The sequence below is a fragment of the Lynx canadensis genome, chromosome A2 (genome assembly GCF_007474595.2).
Source record: "Lynx canadensis isolate LIC74 chromosome A2, mLynCan4.pri.v2, whole genome shotgun sequence".
NCBI lineage: Eukaryota > Metazoa > Chordata > Mammalia > Carnivora > Felidae > Lynx > Lynx canadensis.
In genome coordinates, this window is record NC_044304.2 from 55,391,117 (window position 1) to 55,409,292 (window position 18,176).

The window sequence follows — 18,176 nt, forward strand, 5'->3', positions numbered from 1 at the left end:
GAGGCTGGTTAGGTAACTCTAGATCTTGGAGAGTGCTAGAAAATAGCTCTCTGGATTCTCTGGGACCCAAAAAACCATAAAGAATAAAGAAAAAAAATAACCTATGTTTCTACCATCCAGAAAGAAGCACCACTGAATAGTGGTATATTTTGTTCAAGTTTGTTTTTCTAAGTAGTGGAAACCACACATTAAAAACATATTTGCATGCTTAACATTTTATTAGATGTCATTTTCCTTTGTCTTAAAAGGTGACTGAATTACCTTCCATTGTGTGACTGTACATAATTATTATGTCATGGTTGGGCATTCAGATTTTTAAAATTTGGGGGTATTGCAGTAGCCACCCCCCCCTACCCTGCATCTGCAGGGATATGTTTCAAAGTCCCCCCTCCCCCCACAACAGTGGATGCCTGAAACACAGTACTGAACCCTGTATATGCTGTTTTTTTCCTAGACTCCATACCTATGATAAAGTTTAATTGATAAAACTAGGCACAGTAAGAGATTGGCAACACTAATAATGAATAGAAGTTCAAACAATATATTGTAATAAAAGTTAATGTTTGTTTATTTTTGATAGAGAGAGGGAGAGTGCGAGCAGGGGAGGGCAGAGAGAGGGAGACACAGAATCCGAATCCAAAGCAGGCTCCAGAGCCTGACGTGGGGCTTGATCTCACAAACCATGAGATCTTGACTTGAGCCAAAGTTAGATGCTTACTTAACCTACTGAGCCACCTAGGTGCCCCAGCCTTCTAATTCTTATGTGAGATGATAAAATGCCTAACTGATGAGGTAAATAACAGGCATTGTGAAGTAGCCTTAGGCCACTGTTGACCTTTAGGAGTTTGTCAGGAGGTTCGGTTGTTCCTCACTGCAGTTGAGCAGTGGGTTGAGTGGGAAACTAAAACCGTGGGTAAGGGGGGATTACTGTATGGATGATGATACTATGGGCATCTTTTTGATTCACAGTTTCTTTGTTTCCTTTCTTGCCCCCTTTTAACTCCTCTACCTCTCTCTTCAAAGCACAGAAACACAATTGTGTTTTTTAAGCAACCAAAAAAGTTTGGTGAGGAGGAAACAGTGCTTTTGAAGTATCCTCTCGCGTGCATTTTTAGATTAGTAAAAATGAAAGAGTTTCACATCTGTTTGTTTTACATCTATTCATAGAGGGCTAAGAAGCGTTAAAGATCCAGGAATTCTGACACCCTACTCAAACTGTGAAGTCATAAACCCTCAAGCAGCTTTTGGCCATGGAATAAGAAATGTCTCCAGATTCTAAATATTTTTGAAATTGTTTGTTTCTATTAAAATGTTCAAAACACAAGAATGCATAGAGTCCTTTTATAAAACATTCTAAAGAAACTGATCAGTGATTTTATCTAGCATTAGAACATATGTTCCACTATAAGAGAAATTTATGAAAATTATGGCCATCATAGGGTTTTTCCCCCATGCAAAAGTATATTCTTGGGGAATGTAAGTATGTATCCATAGAGTCAGTAAGACAAACCATAAATGGAACGAATCAATCTGATACTAGGTTACTATTGCTGCACCTCCATAAAGGCTAAAGTATTTTTGTTTTCCAAAATTAATTGAAGCAGAGTCATGCAAAGGCAAAGGAGGATTCTTTATTTCAGATTCAGGATTGATTATTTTTATGAACATGTTTGCAAAATAGAAGCCATCTTCCCCTGCCGTGTTACTATTTATTAAAAGTTGATTTACTGATACCTGTTAAGAAACAGACTGTATGTCTAGATACCCTGATTTAACGAAAGCCAGCAGCTTGTGCCTTTTTTAAATTTCCCTTTAACAAAAACCAACAATGATTATTTTAAGGAAGCAAAGGTATTTCTGAATTACTACTGTTATTCCAACCCTAAGTTTGCTGAGGTGGTTGGTAAATGAGTGCCTTTGGGTTAGATTGGAAAGGTTTCATAACTGTTTTGAGCAGGGTTTGATTGTGAAAGGTGGCGGAAACATGGATTAGTAGCAGTAGGGTTGTGGTAAAACTTGGACATGCTTCTGAACTCCAAACATTTCACTTAGAAGTGAGTTACCCCTAAAATAAATAACTAGTCTTGGCAGGTAGTCAATAAGCAAGGTGCTCATAGCAGATTGATGTACTTTCCTTCCTGGATACTAGCTGCAGTTTGAGATTTGAAAGCTAGATTTTTGAGTCATGTGGCAGTCTGTCGTCCCAGGAGGAGTAGAATAAAATGCTGGTAAAAGGAGTGAGTTTTTACTGTGAGTGCGGGTGTAAGTTGGAGTAGAGACAGAAGGCTGCAGGCTGGTTGCTGAACAGATGGGACGGTGACCCGGTGACGGAGATGTGACCTGGAGAGAGGTGACAGAAAGGGGCTTTTCATCACGTGCCTGTGAAAACACACTGCCTCCGCCTTTCCCGTGTCCCTTACCTCATGTTCCATGTGGTCGTCTAGATGTCTTGCAAGATGAGAAACCTCTAAAGAGGAGCCTTCTCTCCAAAGTCTCACGAGAAACGAGGAAGAGAGGTTGCAGTGATCCCGGGGGCCCCGCACACAGTCCAGCCAAAAGGAAGGCGGCCAAGGTGACTGTTAAATCTGAAAATGCCGAGGTGAAGGATGAAGCTCTCAGCGATGGGGAGGACTTCAGGTGAGATGGCTGAGAAGCTTCCTGCCAGGTCTTGATTGCTGCCATCAGGGAGGTGTGAGTAATAAAACCTCCCCTTTTTTGCTCGTCACTAGGATCCGTGCAAAAGACGGGATCTTTAAACTCTTCCAGCTAGAGCTCAGACCACTAGTAAGATTCTTCTTAGCGGTTACAGTTGGCCGTTGAACAGCCAGGCTTGAACTGCAGGGGTCCACTTATACGTGGGTTTTGTGTGTGTGTGTGTGTGTGTGTGTGTGTGTGTGTGTGTGTTTTATGATAAATACAGTAAGCTCTGTAAATGTAGTTTTTCTTCCTTGTGATATTTCAAATAACATTTTCTTTTCTCCAGCTGACCTTATGGTAAGAATACAGCATACAAGACATGTAACATGCAAAAGATGTGTTAAACACTGTGTGTGTTATCTATCGGTAAGACTCCCAGTCAACAGAAGCCTAGTAGTAGTTAGTGGTAGTTGTGGGGAGTTAAAAGTTCTGTGCGGATTTTCAATTTTTCAAGGGTATATAGTTTACCTCTCAAACTTTTCAGATAACAGTGACAGTGTGCAGAAAGTGATTTATTTGTGGTTACACAGCTAGATGGTGGCAAAAACCAGGTGAGACCCAGGTCTTCTGACTCGTGGTCCAGTGCTCTTTCTCCTGCATAAAGGTGCTCCATTCGGAAAATACTGGCCTGCCATTCCAGCTCTCTCTTGTACTGTCCTCGAGCACACTCTCCTCCCACCCAGCTGGACTTCTTGTCCCTCCTGCTTTGCCACCTGAGTTGTGCTCATTCTTCCCTGTGCCTGGAATGTTTTCTTCCACCTAGAAGATGTGGATCAGAATCCATTTGCTTGACAGTTTCACTGACTCTTCCCTCCTTTCCTCTGGTTTCTTGCAGCGTCTCTTACGAGTGTAGCTTGTCTGCCTCGTGTTGTGCTTATTTGTGCCCATGTCATGTACTGCACCTGCTCCCCTGGAAGCTCTCTGAGGCCTGGAACCACTCCTGGTTCGTTTTTGTGTGCCTTGTGGCATCTAGGAAAGGACCTTTTGTTTGGCAGAAACTGAGCAAGATTTTTGCAGTGAATGCACATTCTTAGTAATATGTGGTGGACAGGGATTACAAGCCCAGTGATCTTCCACCTCCCAGGAAAGTTGTGGGGAAGAGAGGAAGAGGAAAACCAGAGGCAGTAGTCCCTTCAAAAACAAATCTTCAATCTTAGTGTTGGCTTTTCCAGCAACCTCCAGTCCTGGCAGAGAACAGCCGCCCAGGAGAGGGCAACAGTAGACAAGGCATGAGGAAGCAGGTCAATTTTGCACTCAGTTCATCTCCCTTTCCCTTAGGCTTTCCCTGAATCTGTCTCTGAGCTTACTGTTTCCTGGCTGCCCGTCCGCACTAGTTGGATTCTTTCTCCAGAGAAATCCACATACAGATAGACCAGGATACAGTCAGTTGAAGCTCTGGGACCTCCTTTCCCTTTCTGTTGAGAGTCCAGTGCAGTCAGACCCATAGCACACGGACATTTCCGTTACATTCACTCTCAGGAGAAATGTTTTTGTTTCTGTGGCATTGAGAGAGAGAAGCAGGCTAAAAAGGCAGAATGTGGAGTTTTAGAGCTGAAGACTGAGGATCGGTTATTTTAAATGTCTGTGCTGAAATCCGAGATGATGTTGTCACCACTGTCAAACATACAAAAGCTGAAAAGTAACTCAGAGCTCTAAACACATTTTAGAATGTATATGAAGTTGCAAAGAGTAGGTTACATATTAACAACCATTTCATCTTGGGCCAGTTAGTCAGCTGTGGCCACTTCCCCATGTCCTTATCTACTGAACCAGCTAGCTACCAAGCTTTTGTTGTTGTGTATGACAGACCTGCATACAGTCACATCCCTGCATACCCTGAAGTTAGAATTCCACCAGCTTCTGTCTCCTTACATCATAATTCTTTTTTTTTTTTAAAGTTTTTTTTTTCAACGTTTATTTATTTTTGGGACAGAGAGAGACAGAGCATGAACGGGGGAGGGGCAGAGAGAGAGAGGGAGACACAGAATCGGAAACAGGCTCCAGGCTCTGAGCCATCAGCCCAGACCCTGATGCGGGGCTCGAACCCACGGACTGCGAGATCGTGACCTGGCTGAAGTCGGACGCTTAACCGACTGCGCCACCCAGGCGCCCCATACATCATAATTCTTAAAGTGGGGAGAAACAATCATCTGAGTTGGCTCCTGGTAGGACCAGCAAATGGGAATCCCCTCTTCTCCGTTGTGGTGCCCACCTGCACGTGTAGACACCCAGACACCACAGCTTTTACTTCTGGAACTCCCATTATTACTGTGGTTCCTTCTGACGTTCCCTGTACCCCCTGCAGGCTCAGCTGCGTTTTTCCTCACACAGCTCTAGGTTGTAGGGTCATTGCGTTCTTTCTGACAGCACATCCAGTGTCAGACTGATGATCAGAGCACATCTTGAGGAGCACTTGGGACCCACGCTGATGGAGGGTATGAGGCTCAGAGCTCACACGTCATCTTTACATAATTGCAACAGGTTCTCAGCAAATAGAAGGAGTCTTTCTAGGGTATGGGAATCTTCTTCACCTTCCCTCCTGTGATCTTTACACAGGGACTTTGCAAGTGCCCCCAAGAAGGCACACCATCCAAAGAGAGAGGCTGCTGTGGACAAAGGCAGCTGTGAAGGAGACGAGGAGGAAGAAAGTGACGATGATTGGGAAGAGGTAGAAGGTAAAAACACCAGAGCTGTATGATTGTGTTTTTCTGGTTGAATCGGCTTAGAGGCATTTCACTTAGTTACCCGTTGTTCCCTTTCGAAACTAAGATCTAATAAGGTTGCAGTAGGGACTTGCTTTTGATGCAAGGAAAAATTCATGACCAGGTTACCGAAAAGGTATGGTCTTCCTCTGGTGGCTGTCAGGAGTAGATTGTGAAAGAGAGAGGCAGCATCATCTTGTAGAAAGCACACAGGCTTTGAGTCCTGGGTTCAGAGCCCAGCTTTGTCACTTATAGTGGAGTGAGCAAATCCACCTGTCAGAGCTGAGTTTTTTCACTGATGACATTCAGTAAGCATTGAATGCTCCCTGTGAGCTGTGCACAGGCTGGGATCCAGAACTGTGTTGGCGGAGGAAAGGTTTGCAAATGTAATGGGCCTAAAGCCTCATATATTCACAGTAAGTGGCAGCTAATATTATCATCCCTGATTCCTTCTGTGTAGCTTGACTCTATCTCAGCTCTTGATTTGGAAAATGATTTTTGAAAACCAACAAAAAAAATTTTTTAATGTAGTACATAGACCCCACCTAGATTCCTAACTGTAACATTTGCCATATTGAATGTGTCCTTCTCTCTGCATATATACATTGTAGAACCATTTGAAAGTAAGTTGCAAGGGCGCCGGGGTGGCTCAGTCTCAGGATATGATCTCACAGTTCACCGGGTTAAGCCCCAAATCTGGCTCTGAGCTGACAGTGGGGAGCCTGCTTGGGATTCTCTCCCCCTCTCTCTGCCCCTCTCCTGCTTGTATGCATGCACTGCTCTCTCTGTCTCGGAAAAATAAACATTTAAAAAGAAAATAAGTTGCAGACACCCTGGCACTTGTAAATACTTCATGCATTTCAAGAATAAGACATTCTCCTACATGATAAAATATTTTCACACCTAAGAAAATGAAAAGTCCCCATTTGTTACAAAAATATCCTTCCTAGGTATGTTTTTGTTTGTTGCTAATCCGGGATCTAAGGTGTGAGCCTTGTATTTGGTTATACTGCTTTAGTCTCCTTTAGTCTAGAACAATATGTGCTACCCAGCCCTGTTTTTTCACTTGTGGAACACTGCTGTTTTTGAACAGTCGTGGCCTCTTCTTTTGTGGGATGTCTCATAGTCTAGTTTTGTCTGACAGACAGTCACACATCTCAGGGTGGTGGTAACGGGTTTCAGTGTCTCTTGGTTTCTTATACATGTAAGGTTTACCTGAATTTAGGTTCAGCTCTTAATACTGCATCTGTTAAGAGGCACCTAATATCAGGTTGTCCTACTAGTGACGCAAAGTTCGATCGTGTAAGGTGGCCCTGCCAGGTTGCAACAATATAAAGGTACATTTTTTTCCTCTTTAATTAGCCATCTCGGGTGGTACTAAAGAAATTCTTTTTAATGTTTCTTTTTGAGAGAGAGCATACACCTGTGTGTGGGGAAGGGGCAGAGAGAGAGAGGGAGACAGGATCTGAAGCAGACTCTGCATTGTCAACAGAGAGACTGATGCGGGGCTCAAACTCACAAACAGTGAGATTGTGACCTGAGCTGAAGTCAGACACTTAACCCATTGAGCCCCCCAGGTGCCCCTACTTAATGGTTTTAGTATGTTTTGATCTTTACCAAGTCAGAGATTATTACACTGAGCATTGCAAAATGGAATATTCTGCATCTGTCATTTCATATTCATTGATCAGGTGACTTTGATCTGTAAAGAAGAACTTTCTCTTTTAAGAATTTATTTTGAGTATCGCTGTGGACTCAGATATTTTAAAAATTGAAATATGTTATCAGTTATTATCGTTATACTTTTTGATCTTCAGACTGTCCCGGATTTGGCTCGTGGGAGCCCCTTTAAGCCAGTTACCCTGCTGTGTCCTGTTGCTGTGGCCTTACTCATTTTTGAGAACATTTTTGTTTTCTGGCACGAGAAGATGTGCCAGGCCCACCCTATACTTTTCTTGCTCCAGACCTATAATCAGCTTTTGTTTCTGCAGGAAGTCCTGGCTCTTTTCAGTAGGGACCCATATATACAAACCAGGTCTTGACATTAGGTGTGTTCATTACCAACGGGGTGTCAGTGCGTCTGGACCCACAGCCGCTTTAAAAGGGCCTTTGCTGATGACATTCACAGTTAGATCCAGTTCATTGAATTCAGTTTATGTCAGCTAGCGTTTACAAGTGATGCAGGGGATAAAGAGAAAAAAAGATGCATTCCTTGTCATTACAAGTTTGCGATTGGGGCTGTGAGACCCCTCAGCCATTCCTCTATACAGAGCAAATTGTGATATGTGTTACTGTAGTAAAACAGAGAATAGAACATTGTTCTTGTTTGGCGCTTTTTTTTCCCTTGGATAAAGGCTAAGTCTCTACTAAAACACACACTTGAGCATCAGCTCCTTGATACCAGAGATCTGTATTTAATTCAGCTCAGTGTTTCTGTGCCCTAGTTTCCTGTGTCTCTGGGTTGCTGTTCAATCAAGTTCAATGAGCAATAAAGTAAAACAGCACAGTGTGTGGCATTTTTGAGGTACTCAAAAACATGATAGGAGTAGGGGACTCCTGCCTCGCATCTGTCCTGTTCTGTTCCTTACTCCCTCCATCTCAGCAGAACTCAATTTTGTTCGTGTGATCGCTGTTATAATAATTATTATCACTGATTTTTGAATATTTTTGTTGATAGAACTTAGTGAGCCTGTGCCGAGTGATGCAGGAGAAAACGCAGCCTTCTCTAAATCTGCCCTGCCTGTGAAGCCAGTGGAGATAGAAATTGAAACACCCCAGCAGGCAAAAGCCAGAGAAAGAAGGTAAGATTAGGCATTTGCTTCTAGATTCCTGTCGCGTATAATCAGCAAGAGCTGCTATGTGACGAGAGCTTTTGAGAAACACATAGGAGACCAGGGCTGAGTACCAAAGTGGTCAGGAGCCTTAGGTGGGAGAGCCCTGGGGTCACCTTTAGGACTTGAACAAGAATCTTGGTTTGTTCTCTGGCTGGGGCAGGGCGTGGAGAGAGAGGAAACTCTTAGGTATTGAACGTCTGTTGTGTCCAAGGGCTCTGCGGGTTGTCTGTTAACTTAAACTTTCAGGTAGTTTGTGAGTGAGGACCTGGACGCTCCGAGAAATTTAGTAAAGTTTTAGGAGTCACTCCTAAACTGTCCTAAGACAGGAAGTGGATGAGCCAAGATCTAAATCCCTCTCCATCCAACTTGACCCTCATCTTGTGGCACCACATCACACTGCACAATTTGAGGCAGTGCCCCACTGTGGTAGGGAGCCCCCATTCCATCCCTAGGTCCCTGGGACCGCTGTAGCCCCTGGTGGCTTGGGAATGTGTAACACCACACCTGGTAGTTAATGGCCAATGACTCCCGCTGTGTGACGGGCACATCATCAGGCACGAAGAAAGGAGATGATAGAAGTCATTCAAGAAGTGTTAAGTTGGCTTATGGATGCAGGGGACACCGGCATGAGAGACCTCTTACAGCAGAGCAGCACCAACAAATGAGTGTGCACCAATGTAGCACAAAAGTACCCATGCTAAGGGGGGGAATCCGTAATCGGGAGGTCAGACAGGCAGAGAGGACTGCTTGGAGAATGTGCACTTCAAAGCACGTCCGTGCGGCGTGTCGGGTAGAGAAAGTCGAGGCATTTAGGCGAGAAGGACCAGAAAATCTGCAGAAGGTAGCCAGCTTGCAGATTCGCCTGCACAACCTCGTGCGGGAAAACAAAGGGCGCCATTCATGAGACATCACAAGGGAAAGGAAGTGACTGGGGGCTGGGGTCAGGTGTCGCCCGTCTCCCACTTCATCCTCGGATTTTTCCATATGCATGGCAGTGAAAGGATAAAAATGGAGTTTGAGACATATCTTCGGAGGATGATGAACCGTTTCAGTAAAGAAGTCCGTGAGGACACACACAAGGTAAGGGCAGGGGTGAAAGGACAGTGTCCTCTCTGTCAAGGCAAGGTGGTGTGGTGCCAGAACTTTGGTCTCAGTGAAGCCTGGGAATAAGGAAAGGGATCGGCGTGGGTTGAGCGGTGGAGGAAGGCTTTATTGAAGAGAAAGAGCAGAGGACAGAGGCTGGGGGGACTGCCCAGGCCGAGCTGAGAGCACATGGCGGGACGACCAGTGTGTCTGCATCTTGGGGGGTGCGTGCATCGGAGGCCCGTGGAGAGCGAGGGAAGGGCACTTTGATGTCCCTCGGGTCGGCAGCGGCAGCCAGAGGAGGTAGAGACGGCAGAGGTGGAAGAGACCCGTGTGTCTGCAGCAGCTGCAGAAATATGGAGGTGAGGTGAATGCAGAGCAAGGACAGTGAAGAGATGAGACGACCCCCCCCCCCACAAAGCCTTGAGGAGTATATGAGATAGCTGTGCTGCTTGTACCTCTTGGTAGAGGTGAAAGCAGGGGAAGAGTTAATACAGCTCCCAGATTGTAATCTTCAGTGAGGGGAGAAGGGTGAGCCACTGACTCAAACGGGGTGGTCATAAGTGGGTTTGAAGACGGTTTTGCAGGGAAAATGATGTAAAGCTGTGGGGCGATGGGGAGCAGTCCTGTGATCGTCTCATTAGGTTGGGGAGCAGTTGGAACTCAGGTGAAGGGCAGACGTGGGGTCTGCAGTGGGAGGGGCTGGGTTCTTCCAGGGCTGGGGGGCTAGCAGCGTGGTGAACCCGTACCGACCCCCAGCTTGGACAGTTGCTGGCGCTTGTGCAGCCTCGACCTTCTCTCCCCCAACTCACTTTTCCTCCCAATCTTTTTGGAGCAAACCCCAGATGTTGTAGAACGTCATCCGTAAATCTTACAGCATATATCTAAAAGACAAGGCCTCTAAAAGAAAAAAAAAAAGTTTTTATTTTGCAATTTTGAGATTTGATTATTTCTGTGAGGGAATAAGTTGGGAGGGGACAGGGTGACAAAGTCTTGGGAAATGGCTGACATGGAATTTTTCTTTCTCGTATGTAGAAATAACAACAAAGAACTCCTGCCCACAAAATGTCACTCAGTCTGGCAGCAGAAACCCCTCCGGTTTTCAGCCTACCATCTTCTCCTTTTTCCCAGGTTCACCTGTTGTGCCTGCTGGCAAATGGTTTCTATCGCAGTAACATCTGCAGCCAGCCAGATCTGCTTGCCATTGGCCTGTCCATCATCCCAGCTCGCTTTACCAAAGTGCCACCTCAGGATGTGGATGCCTGCTACCTGTCGAACCTGGTGAAATGGTACGGCCCTCCAGCCCGTCCTGCAGAGCCCCAGTGTAGGACTTATGCCTCTCAGAGTCTGGGGGCAGGTCAGTTCCACACACCTTCCCCGAAAGGATCCTATATGCCAGGCCTTGGGCACAGCGCTGAAGACAGAGAAGTGTCAGGCATGATCTCTGCCCTCGAAGAGCTCCCAGGCTGGCGGGGAAGACCGGTGCACTTAGTTCATCAGGGTAGCATGCTGGTAGGAGTGCTCAGGAGGGGATGTGCCGGGGCCTGTGGGTGTACGGAGCAGCTGGGGGTCTGGGAAGGCAACCAGGGATGTGAAGTGTGACAGGGTCCTCAGTGGTGAGCAGGGGTCAAGCCGCTCAGACTGGGAAAAGCAGGGCATAGGCAGCCGAGGCTCATGTTCCTTTACAAGACCGTCCCTTCTGATTTTCTTGGCTATAAAAGAATAGCGAGCATTCCTCTTTGCCATGACCTGTGACACAGGGAACGCCTGGTTTCTTTCCAGGTTCATTGGAACATTTACAGTTAATGCAGACCTTTCAACCAACGAGCAAGATGGCCTACAGACCACATTGGAAAGGAGATTTGCTATTTACTCTGCGCGGGATGATGAAGAGTTGGTCCACGTAAGTGGTCTTCCTGGCAGCACTGTTCTTTAGGACTGTTAGCAAATGACCATGGCAGTCATGTGCCAGATACCGTTCCAGTGTTTTCCATGTTCTTACTCAGTCCTTGTAAGATAAAAAATAGGTTCTGAAGCTCAGAGAGGCCAAAAAACTTTCTCAGGGTCATTCCGTTGAGAAGCCCTGGAGTCCAGATCGAGACCAGTGACCATTGCTTGCCGTCCTGGAGTACAGAGCACTTCAGTTTTGGTCAGGCGCCCTCGACTTGTTTCCATTAAATATCCAGAAATTACGTCCAGACATCCCAGGGAAATGGTTTTTCAAACACTGGCTGCCGAAATCCTTCAGGAAGTGTTTTCCTCCCTTCCAGTTTGAGCAGCGATACTGGCCGGCTGCTGTGCGGCGAGGAGAGTTCTGTCCACCAGGATGTTGTTGTGTCTGAAAAACAGAGGTAGAAATGCAGTTTTACCCCTGAAAGATTCCTGTTAATCACGTATGCTTGTATTTGAGCTCCAGCTTTTCTCTTTGTTCAGGGCAAGAGACCAGACTTCTTGGATCTTAAGAGCCCAAATGACAGGCATCTTTACCCGTCTTCTGATCTGGCTTGAAAAAGTCTCAGATATCTGACATGGCCAGGAATCATGCCAAAATGCCACCTCCCAGGGACAAGCATTAATATTTGAGTTCTGTCCTCCCTGTCTTTGTTCCTGTGTGTATTTGCAAAGTATTTTCCCACCCCAAAATGATACCGTGTGCCCATTAAATAGTTACCCAACATTCTGCTTCCTCCTCCCTCTCCCTCAAGCACCTGGCAGCCACCGGTCTGCCTTCCGTCTCCACGGATTTACGTGTTCTGGATGTTTCATGTGGAAGCAATACAACCTGTGACCTTCTGTGACTGGATAGACCACATGTTGTTTATTCATCAGTTGGTGGGCATCTCGGTTGTTTCCATCTCTTGGCTGTTGTAAGGAGCACTGCCGTAAACGTGTGCATACGTGTACTTACTCGAGCTCTTGTTTTCACTTCTTCTGAGGAGTGGAGTTGCTGGGTCATTCCGTGTTTAACTCTTTGAGGAATCGTCAGACTTTTCCACAGCGGCTGCACCGTTGCACATTCCCACCAGCAGGGTGCAAGGACTCCACTTTCTCCACATCTTCGCCAACGCTTGTTGTTTTCCTTTAAAAATTTTTTTTTTTTATTGTAGTCATCCGAAGGGGTGTGAAGTGGTATTTCGTTGTGGTTTTGACTTACGTTTCCCTGGTGACTCATGATGGTTAGCGTCTCCATGTGGTTATTGGCCATTTGTATACCTTCTTCAGAGAAATACCCAAGTAAATCTGATGCCTGTTTTTTAATTGGGTTCTCTGTCTTTTTTTTGTTCAATCGTGAGAGTTCTGTATGTACTCTAGACACTAGGCACCTGTCACATATGCAGATATTCTCTCCTATTCTGTAGGTTGTCTTTTCCCTTTCTTGATAAAGTCTGTTGATGTGCAAAAGTTTTCATTTTGTCAAAGTTCAGTTTTTCTGTTTTTCCTTTGTTCCTTATACTTTTGGTGTCATATCTAAAAATCCATTGCCAAATCCAAGCTCACGTAGATTTCTTCCTCTATTTTCTGCTAGGAGTTTTATACTTGTAGACCTCTTACATATAGGTCTTTCATCCATTTTGAGTTACTGTTTATATATGATGTGAGGTGAGCGTTCACCTTCATTCTTTTGCATGTGGAGACACAGTCGTCCCAGCACCCTTGGTTGAGGAGACCATTCTCCCAGCTATCTGTTGTGTTATCTTCACTGTTGGCCGAAGAGACAAGATTTTCAGTGGGGATTGCATGGTCTTGGCACCCTCATCAAAAATCAATTGCCCGAGGATGTATGGGTTAATTCTAATTCCATTTATCCACCAGGACTCCTTGTCTCCTCTATTCTGACAGTTTCTCAGTCTTCTCTTGTCCTTGCTATCTTGATACTTTTGAAGAGTACTGCTTAGGAATTTTGTAGAGGGTCCCTCAATTTGGATTTCTTTGATGTTTTCTCACCCCCTCTGCTTTTAACTTCAGAAGAAACGTGCAAAAGTAATTTTTTTTTTTTTTTTTTTGTCACAACATGGCTCTTCACGGAAAACTCACCCTCTTATTTCTGGCTTTCTCAGCTGGGCATTACAGTAATTCAGGAGAAGCGGGTCCCTGAGGTCCGCATGGGAAGATCTTGCTCAGATACTTTGTCACTGTCGCTGTTTTGGAGGTTTATTCCCCCAACCAGGCTCCCATCCTTACAGGGTAACAGATTTTTAGAGTTGCAGCCTCCAGTTGAAAGACTCCGTGTGGGAAAAATGGAAAATGGAGTAGACTTTGGGGATCTGGTGATAATGATGTTTTCTGTTTTTTCTTCTTAGAGTGATGTCATTTAATTATTTTCTTTTAATCACATGCACGACATATGTTGAATACAGAACAATCAGAAGATAGATAAACTGGAAAAAAAATCACCTGTAAACACCCATATCCCCAAAATGGGTCCTTTTCTAAACACACTTATATGTTTATATTTCTATACTTTCTTTTTTTTACAAAAATTAACATTACACATAAAAAGCAAACCATTTTTCTACGAAGATAAATCTCTCCAGCATTATTATTATTATTATTATTTTACATTATTTTTCAGAGAGAGAGAGAGACAGAGCACAAGTGGGAGAAGGGGCAGAGAGACAGGGAGACACAGAATCCAAAGCAAGCACCAGGCTCCTAGTTGTCAGCACAGAGCCCGACAAAGGGCTTGAACTCACAAACCATGAGATCATGACCTGAGCCAAAGTCGAACACCTAACCGACCGAGCCACCCAGGTGCCCCTCTCCAGGATTATTTTTAATAGTGTGGAGGTTTCCAGACTCTCTTGCTTGGTTGTTTCTGACTTTTCCCCGTTATAAAAATCTACCCACAAGAAACAACATGGAATTAGTTAAATCCTCATTTTTTTTTTCCTTAGAATAAATGTGTCATTGTTTTTCATTGTAGATATTTTTACTGATTCTCCGGGCCCTGCAGCTCCCCACCCGACTGGTATTGTCTCTGCAGCCGGTTCCTCTGAAGTTACCTACAGCAAAGGTGGGGTTCTCCCAGAGGGTAGTTGTGTCAATAAGGAGGGAGAAATTCTCGCACTTCACAAAAAAATTGGTCGTTGGACTTTTCTCAAGGGTTGGTATTCACAGGGCATGGGCCTCTTGGACCTGCCTTGCACGTCCCCTGTGTTGGGAAGACTGGACACCAATGGGCCTCTGGCAGCCTGAGCTTGATGGAGCTTGAGGTGTAGAGAGGGGCCTGAGAGAGATCTTGGCTCCTTGGTGGGTTAGTTTCTGCCGTGAGGTGCAGTAGAAAGGCCCCATCCTCCTCTCCTTCCTCCTCGTCAGTGTGGAGTGATAGCGGGTGAAGGACTGCATTCCGCCATCATCTAAGGAGGAGGCTCGGCGCTGTACTCACTGCACTGTTAGCACGGTCTGAAATGTAGTGTCAGAGGTGGATTATTTTTGTTTTTAAGTTTACTTATCTATTTATTTATTTATTTTGAGAGAGGGAGAATGAGTGGGAGAGGGGCAGAGAAGGAGGGGGACAGAGGATCCATAGTGGGCTCTGACAGCACAGATGCAGGGTTCGAACTCGCAAACCATGAGATCATGACCTGAGCCAAAGTCGGCTGCTCAACCGACTGAGCCGCCCAGGCGGCCCTGAAATTCTGTATTCTTAATGCAACAACTTTATTAAGTCTGTCAGTATTTTGTTTGCAAGATACATTATGTGCCAAAAAAAAAAAAAAAAAAAGGTACGTTGTGTGCAAGGTAGGTATTATTGCCAAGGACACTGAGATTCAGAGGTTCATACGTACCTAATGATATGTTTATGGGTACATACGGAGACGTTTATAGGTGTTTACGTATAATAAGCCTATATGTAAAAAATATTTGAAAGCAAGTGAATAAACGTCTGCATACTTTACTGGCACCGTAGAAGAAAGGAGAAACAGAGCTGGGATTGGAGCCCAGGTTTGTCTGTTTCCGGTGTTCTTTTCCGCGGGCCACACTCCAGAGTGGAAAGAGTCACACTGTGGCCTGTCTAAGGTGCCTTGGATTTCAGTGAATGCTGTCTTACAGTCCTAAAGTCGAGCCAGCCTGTCACTGTCTGAGCTGGGGACATCCTGTGTACATGGGTTCTGTAGCCGGTGACTTGGGCCTGGTAGATTATAGGATCTCCTATCATTAGCAAAAAAAAAAAAAAAAAGGAAAAAACAAAAATTCCTCTTCTGTTTAAGGGAAAGAAAGCTTCCAAGGAGAGATCTACAGAGGGTCCCGGAGGCTCCTTGGAAACTTCCAGCCCAGTTCCGGAAAACCAAGCTAAACCCAAGAGCGGCAAGGGGACCGGACAAGAGGGCACTCCTTCTGCGGGCACTGGCAGTCCGAGCGCCAGAGGGAAGAGGAGCAAGGCAGCCGCGGTTGGGAAGAAACGGCGTGGGCCCTCCTCCAGTGAGGAAGAGGAGCGCAAGGCGGGGGGGCAGGAGGAGGGCCCCCGGAGACGTCGGCAGGGCCGGGAACGGCAGGTGGCCTCCAGGGTGTCGTACAAAGAGGAGAGTGGGAGTGAGAGGGGCAGCAGTGGCTCTGACTTCGAGCTGTCCAGTGGGGAAGCCCATCATTCATCCGATGAGGATTCTGAGCCTGGCCTTCCCAGGCAGAGGAGGGCCCCGGGCCCCCAGAGGACAAAGGCAGGGTCTAAGAGTGACTCCAGGACCCACCGTGGAAGGCACCCTAGGCGCTCTGGCTTTCCGGCAGCGTCCACGAGCTCTTCGAGCAGTAAGAGCAAGCGAGGCAAGAAAATCTCCAGTGATGGTGAGGGGGCACAGAGAGGGACAGCAGCCGGCAGAGACCAGTGGCTGGAGGTGTTCTGTGAGCAGGAGGAAAAGTGGGTGTGTGTGGACTGTGTGCACGGTGTGGTGGGCCAGGCCGCGGCCTGTTACAAGTATGCCACCAAGCCCATGACCTACGTGGTGGGCATCGACGGTGACGGCTGGGTCCGGGATGTCACCCAGAGGTACGACCCAGCCTGGATGACCACAACCCGCAAGTGCCGAGTTGATGCCAAGTGGTGGGCTGAAACCTTGAGACCGTATCAGAGCCCGTTGGTGGAGAGGGAGAAGAAGGAGGACTCAGAGGTAAGGCTGGCGGGGAGGGAGGAGGAGGGGACTCAGAGGGAAGGCAGGCAGAGAGGGAGGAGGAGGAGGACTGAGGGAAGACTGGCAGGGAGGGAGGAGGAGGAGGGGGACTCAGGGAAGGCGGGCAGAGAGGGAGGAGGAGGAGGACTGAGGGAAGACTGGCAGGGAGGGAGGAGGATGGGGACTCAGAGGGAAGGCCTCAGCTGCCACAGGTTCGAGGCCCATCTTGGTGCACCTTATATGTGCCCAGCCCCACGTGGGGTTATCTTTGAGTGTGAGCTCCTATAATTATCACAACAGTACTATAAAGCTGGGATGATTATTGCCTTAATTTTACCAGTTGAAAATGTAGGACCTGAGAGATAAACTGCCTTCGTATTTGAACTCGTGTCTATCTGGGTTTGAAGGCATATACTGTGTGTTTTTAGTTATTGCCTAGTTGTAAATTTGGAGCTTGAAAATAATTTATGCAAGTCCTATAAATTGCACTCCATGAAGAAAAACTCATGAATGTGATGATCCTCTGTGTCCCCGCCTGTGCCCCCCCCCCCCCATGCACACTCAAAGGAGCACACACACACAAATGTCCCTCCTCGGATCTAGAACACTCCTCTCCTGGGAAGGGAGGGACTCCGGAAGGCACTCTGGGAAGCAGACTGCTAAGACATAGTACAGTGTGTGTGTGTCCTAGGACCCCCCATTGACCCAAGCCCCTTATGCATGAGTTATGTTGGGTAGAGCTCAGCCTTTGCCCAGATTTGCCAACGAATTAGTCCTACCTTGTCAGGACCAGTGAAGCGTGGGTTTATGTGCCACTCCCCCTAGCCACGCAGTTCACTCTGCTGAGAGTTCAGTCTGGCAGCGTTCGGGCTCATTTTACTCAGAAGTGATGGGGAGGTGGGAATTGTGCAGGTGGCGTCCTGATTAAAGTGTTTGCGGTGGAGGCTGACCGTGCTCCTACTCCCGACCACTCCGCCTTGCCAGTCCTTGCCAGTCCACGAGGGCCGTTTAGAAAGATGCCAGGGAAGGCGCAGGGGCCTTTGGGGAATAGGATGTGAACTACAGCAGGGGAATCGCCTACTGAGAAATCCAGAGCCTTGAAGAAGGGCTAGGAGAACAAGTACTAGTTATAGCAGACTAAGCCGAGTCACACAGCGTGAATGGCCCCTTTGAGTGTTCCGGGAGAGCAGGGTCAAGTACACACGCGCTGCAGGCTAGTGGTGTCACTTCCGCGTGCGGCCGCCTGAAGAAACCCCGTGTGTCTTCCCTGAGGAACAGAGTAGGCGCTGCTCTGCGAGGGCTGCCAGGGGTCTGAGCGCTGAGAGTGAATAGGTTAGGTGACCCTTCCGAGCTGCCACGAGCCACAGAATTACATGCTTCTGCAGCTTTTGATTTATCTAAAATCTACTACCTGGGGACGTTACTGTTACTGGTGCTTGTTAAACCTCTGCTCCACTGTTTCCGAACAAGGAGGTCTAAGGATCGCCCACCTCAGACCTCCCCTCCTCTTCCAGACATGCTCAGTGTTGTCTCTCTGGCCTTTGCAGTTTCAGGCAAAGCACCTGGGCCAGCCTTTGCCAACGGTCATTGGCACGTATAAGAACCACCCTCTGTACGCCCTGAAGAGGCATCTCCTGAAATACGAGGCCATCTACCCCGAGACAGCCGCCATTCTGGGGTATTGTCGAGGAGAGGCTGTCTACTCCAGGTGCGTGAGGCGGCCCGGTGGCTTTGTCTTCCCGATGGCCCTGGAC

At 46.8% G+C, this 18,176-nt stretch overlaps 1 protein-coding gene across 1 annotated transcript in view; it reads left to right on the forward strand.

Annotated features, from left to right (window-relative positions):
- XPC (XPC complex subunit, DNA damage recognition and repair factor) overlaps positions 1-18,176 on the forward strand; it is a 29,185-nt gene that overhangs the window by 3,291 nt on the left and 7,718 nt on the right. The window contains exons 2-10 of the mRNA XM_030307487.1: positions 2,445-2,637; positions 5,254-5,372; positions 8,077-8,200; positions 9,229-9,313; positions 10,448-10,605; positions 11,099-11,219; positions 14,241-14,330; positions 15,529-16,422; positions 17,970-18,130. Of these exons, the coding sequence (XP_030163347.1) occupies positions 2,445-2,637; positions 5,254-5,372; positions 8,077-8,200; positions 9,229-9,313; positions 10,448-10,605; positions 11,099-11,219; positions 14,241-14,330; positions 15,529-16,422; positions 17,970-18,130 (1,945 nt within the window). The remainder of the gene's footprint in view (positions 1-2,444; positions 2,638-5,253; positions 5,373-8,076; positions 8,201-9,228; positions 9,314-10,447; positions 10,606-11,098; positions 11,220-14,240; positions 14,331-15,528; positions 16,423-17,969; positions 18,131-18,176) is intronic.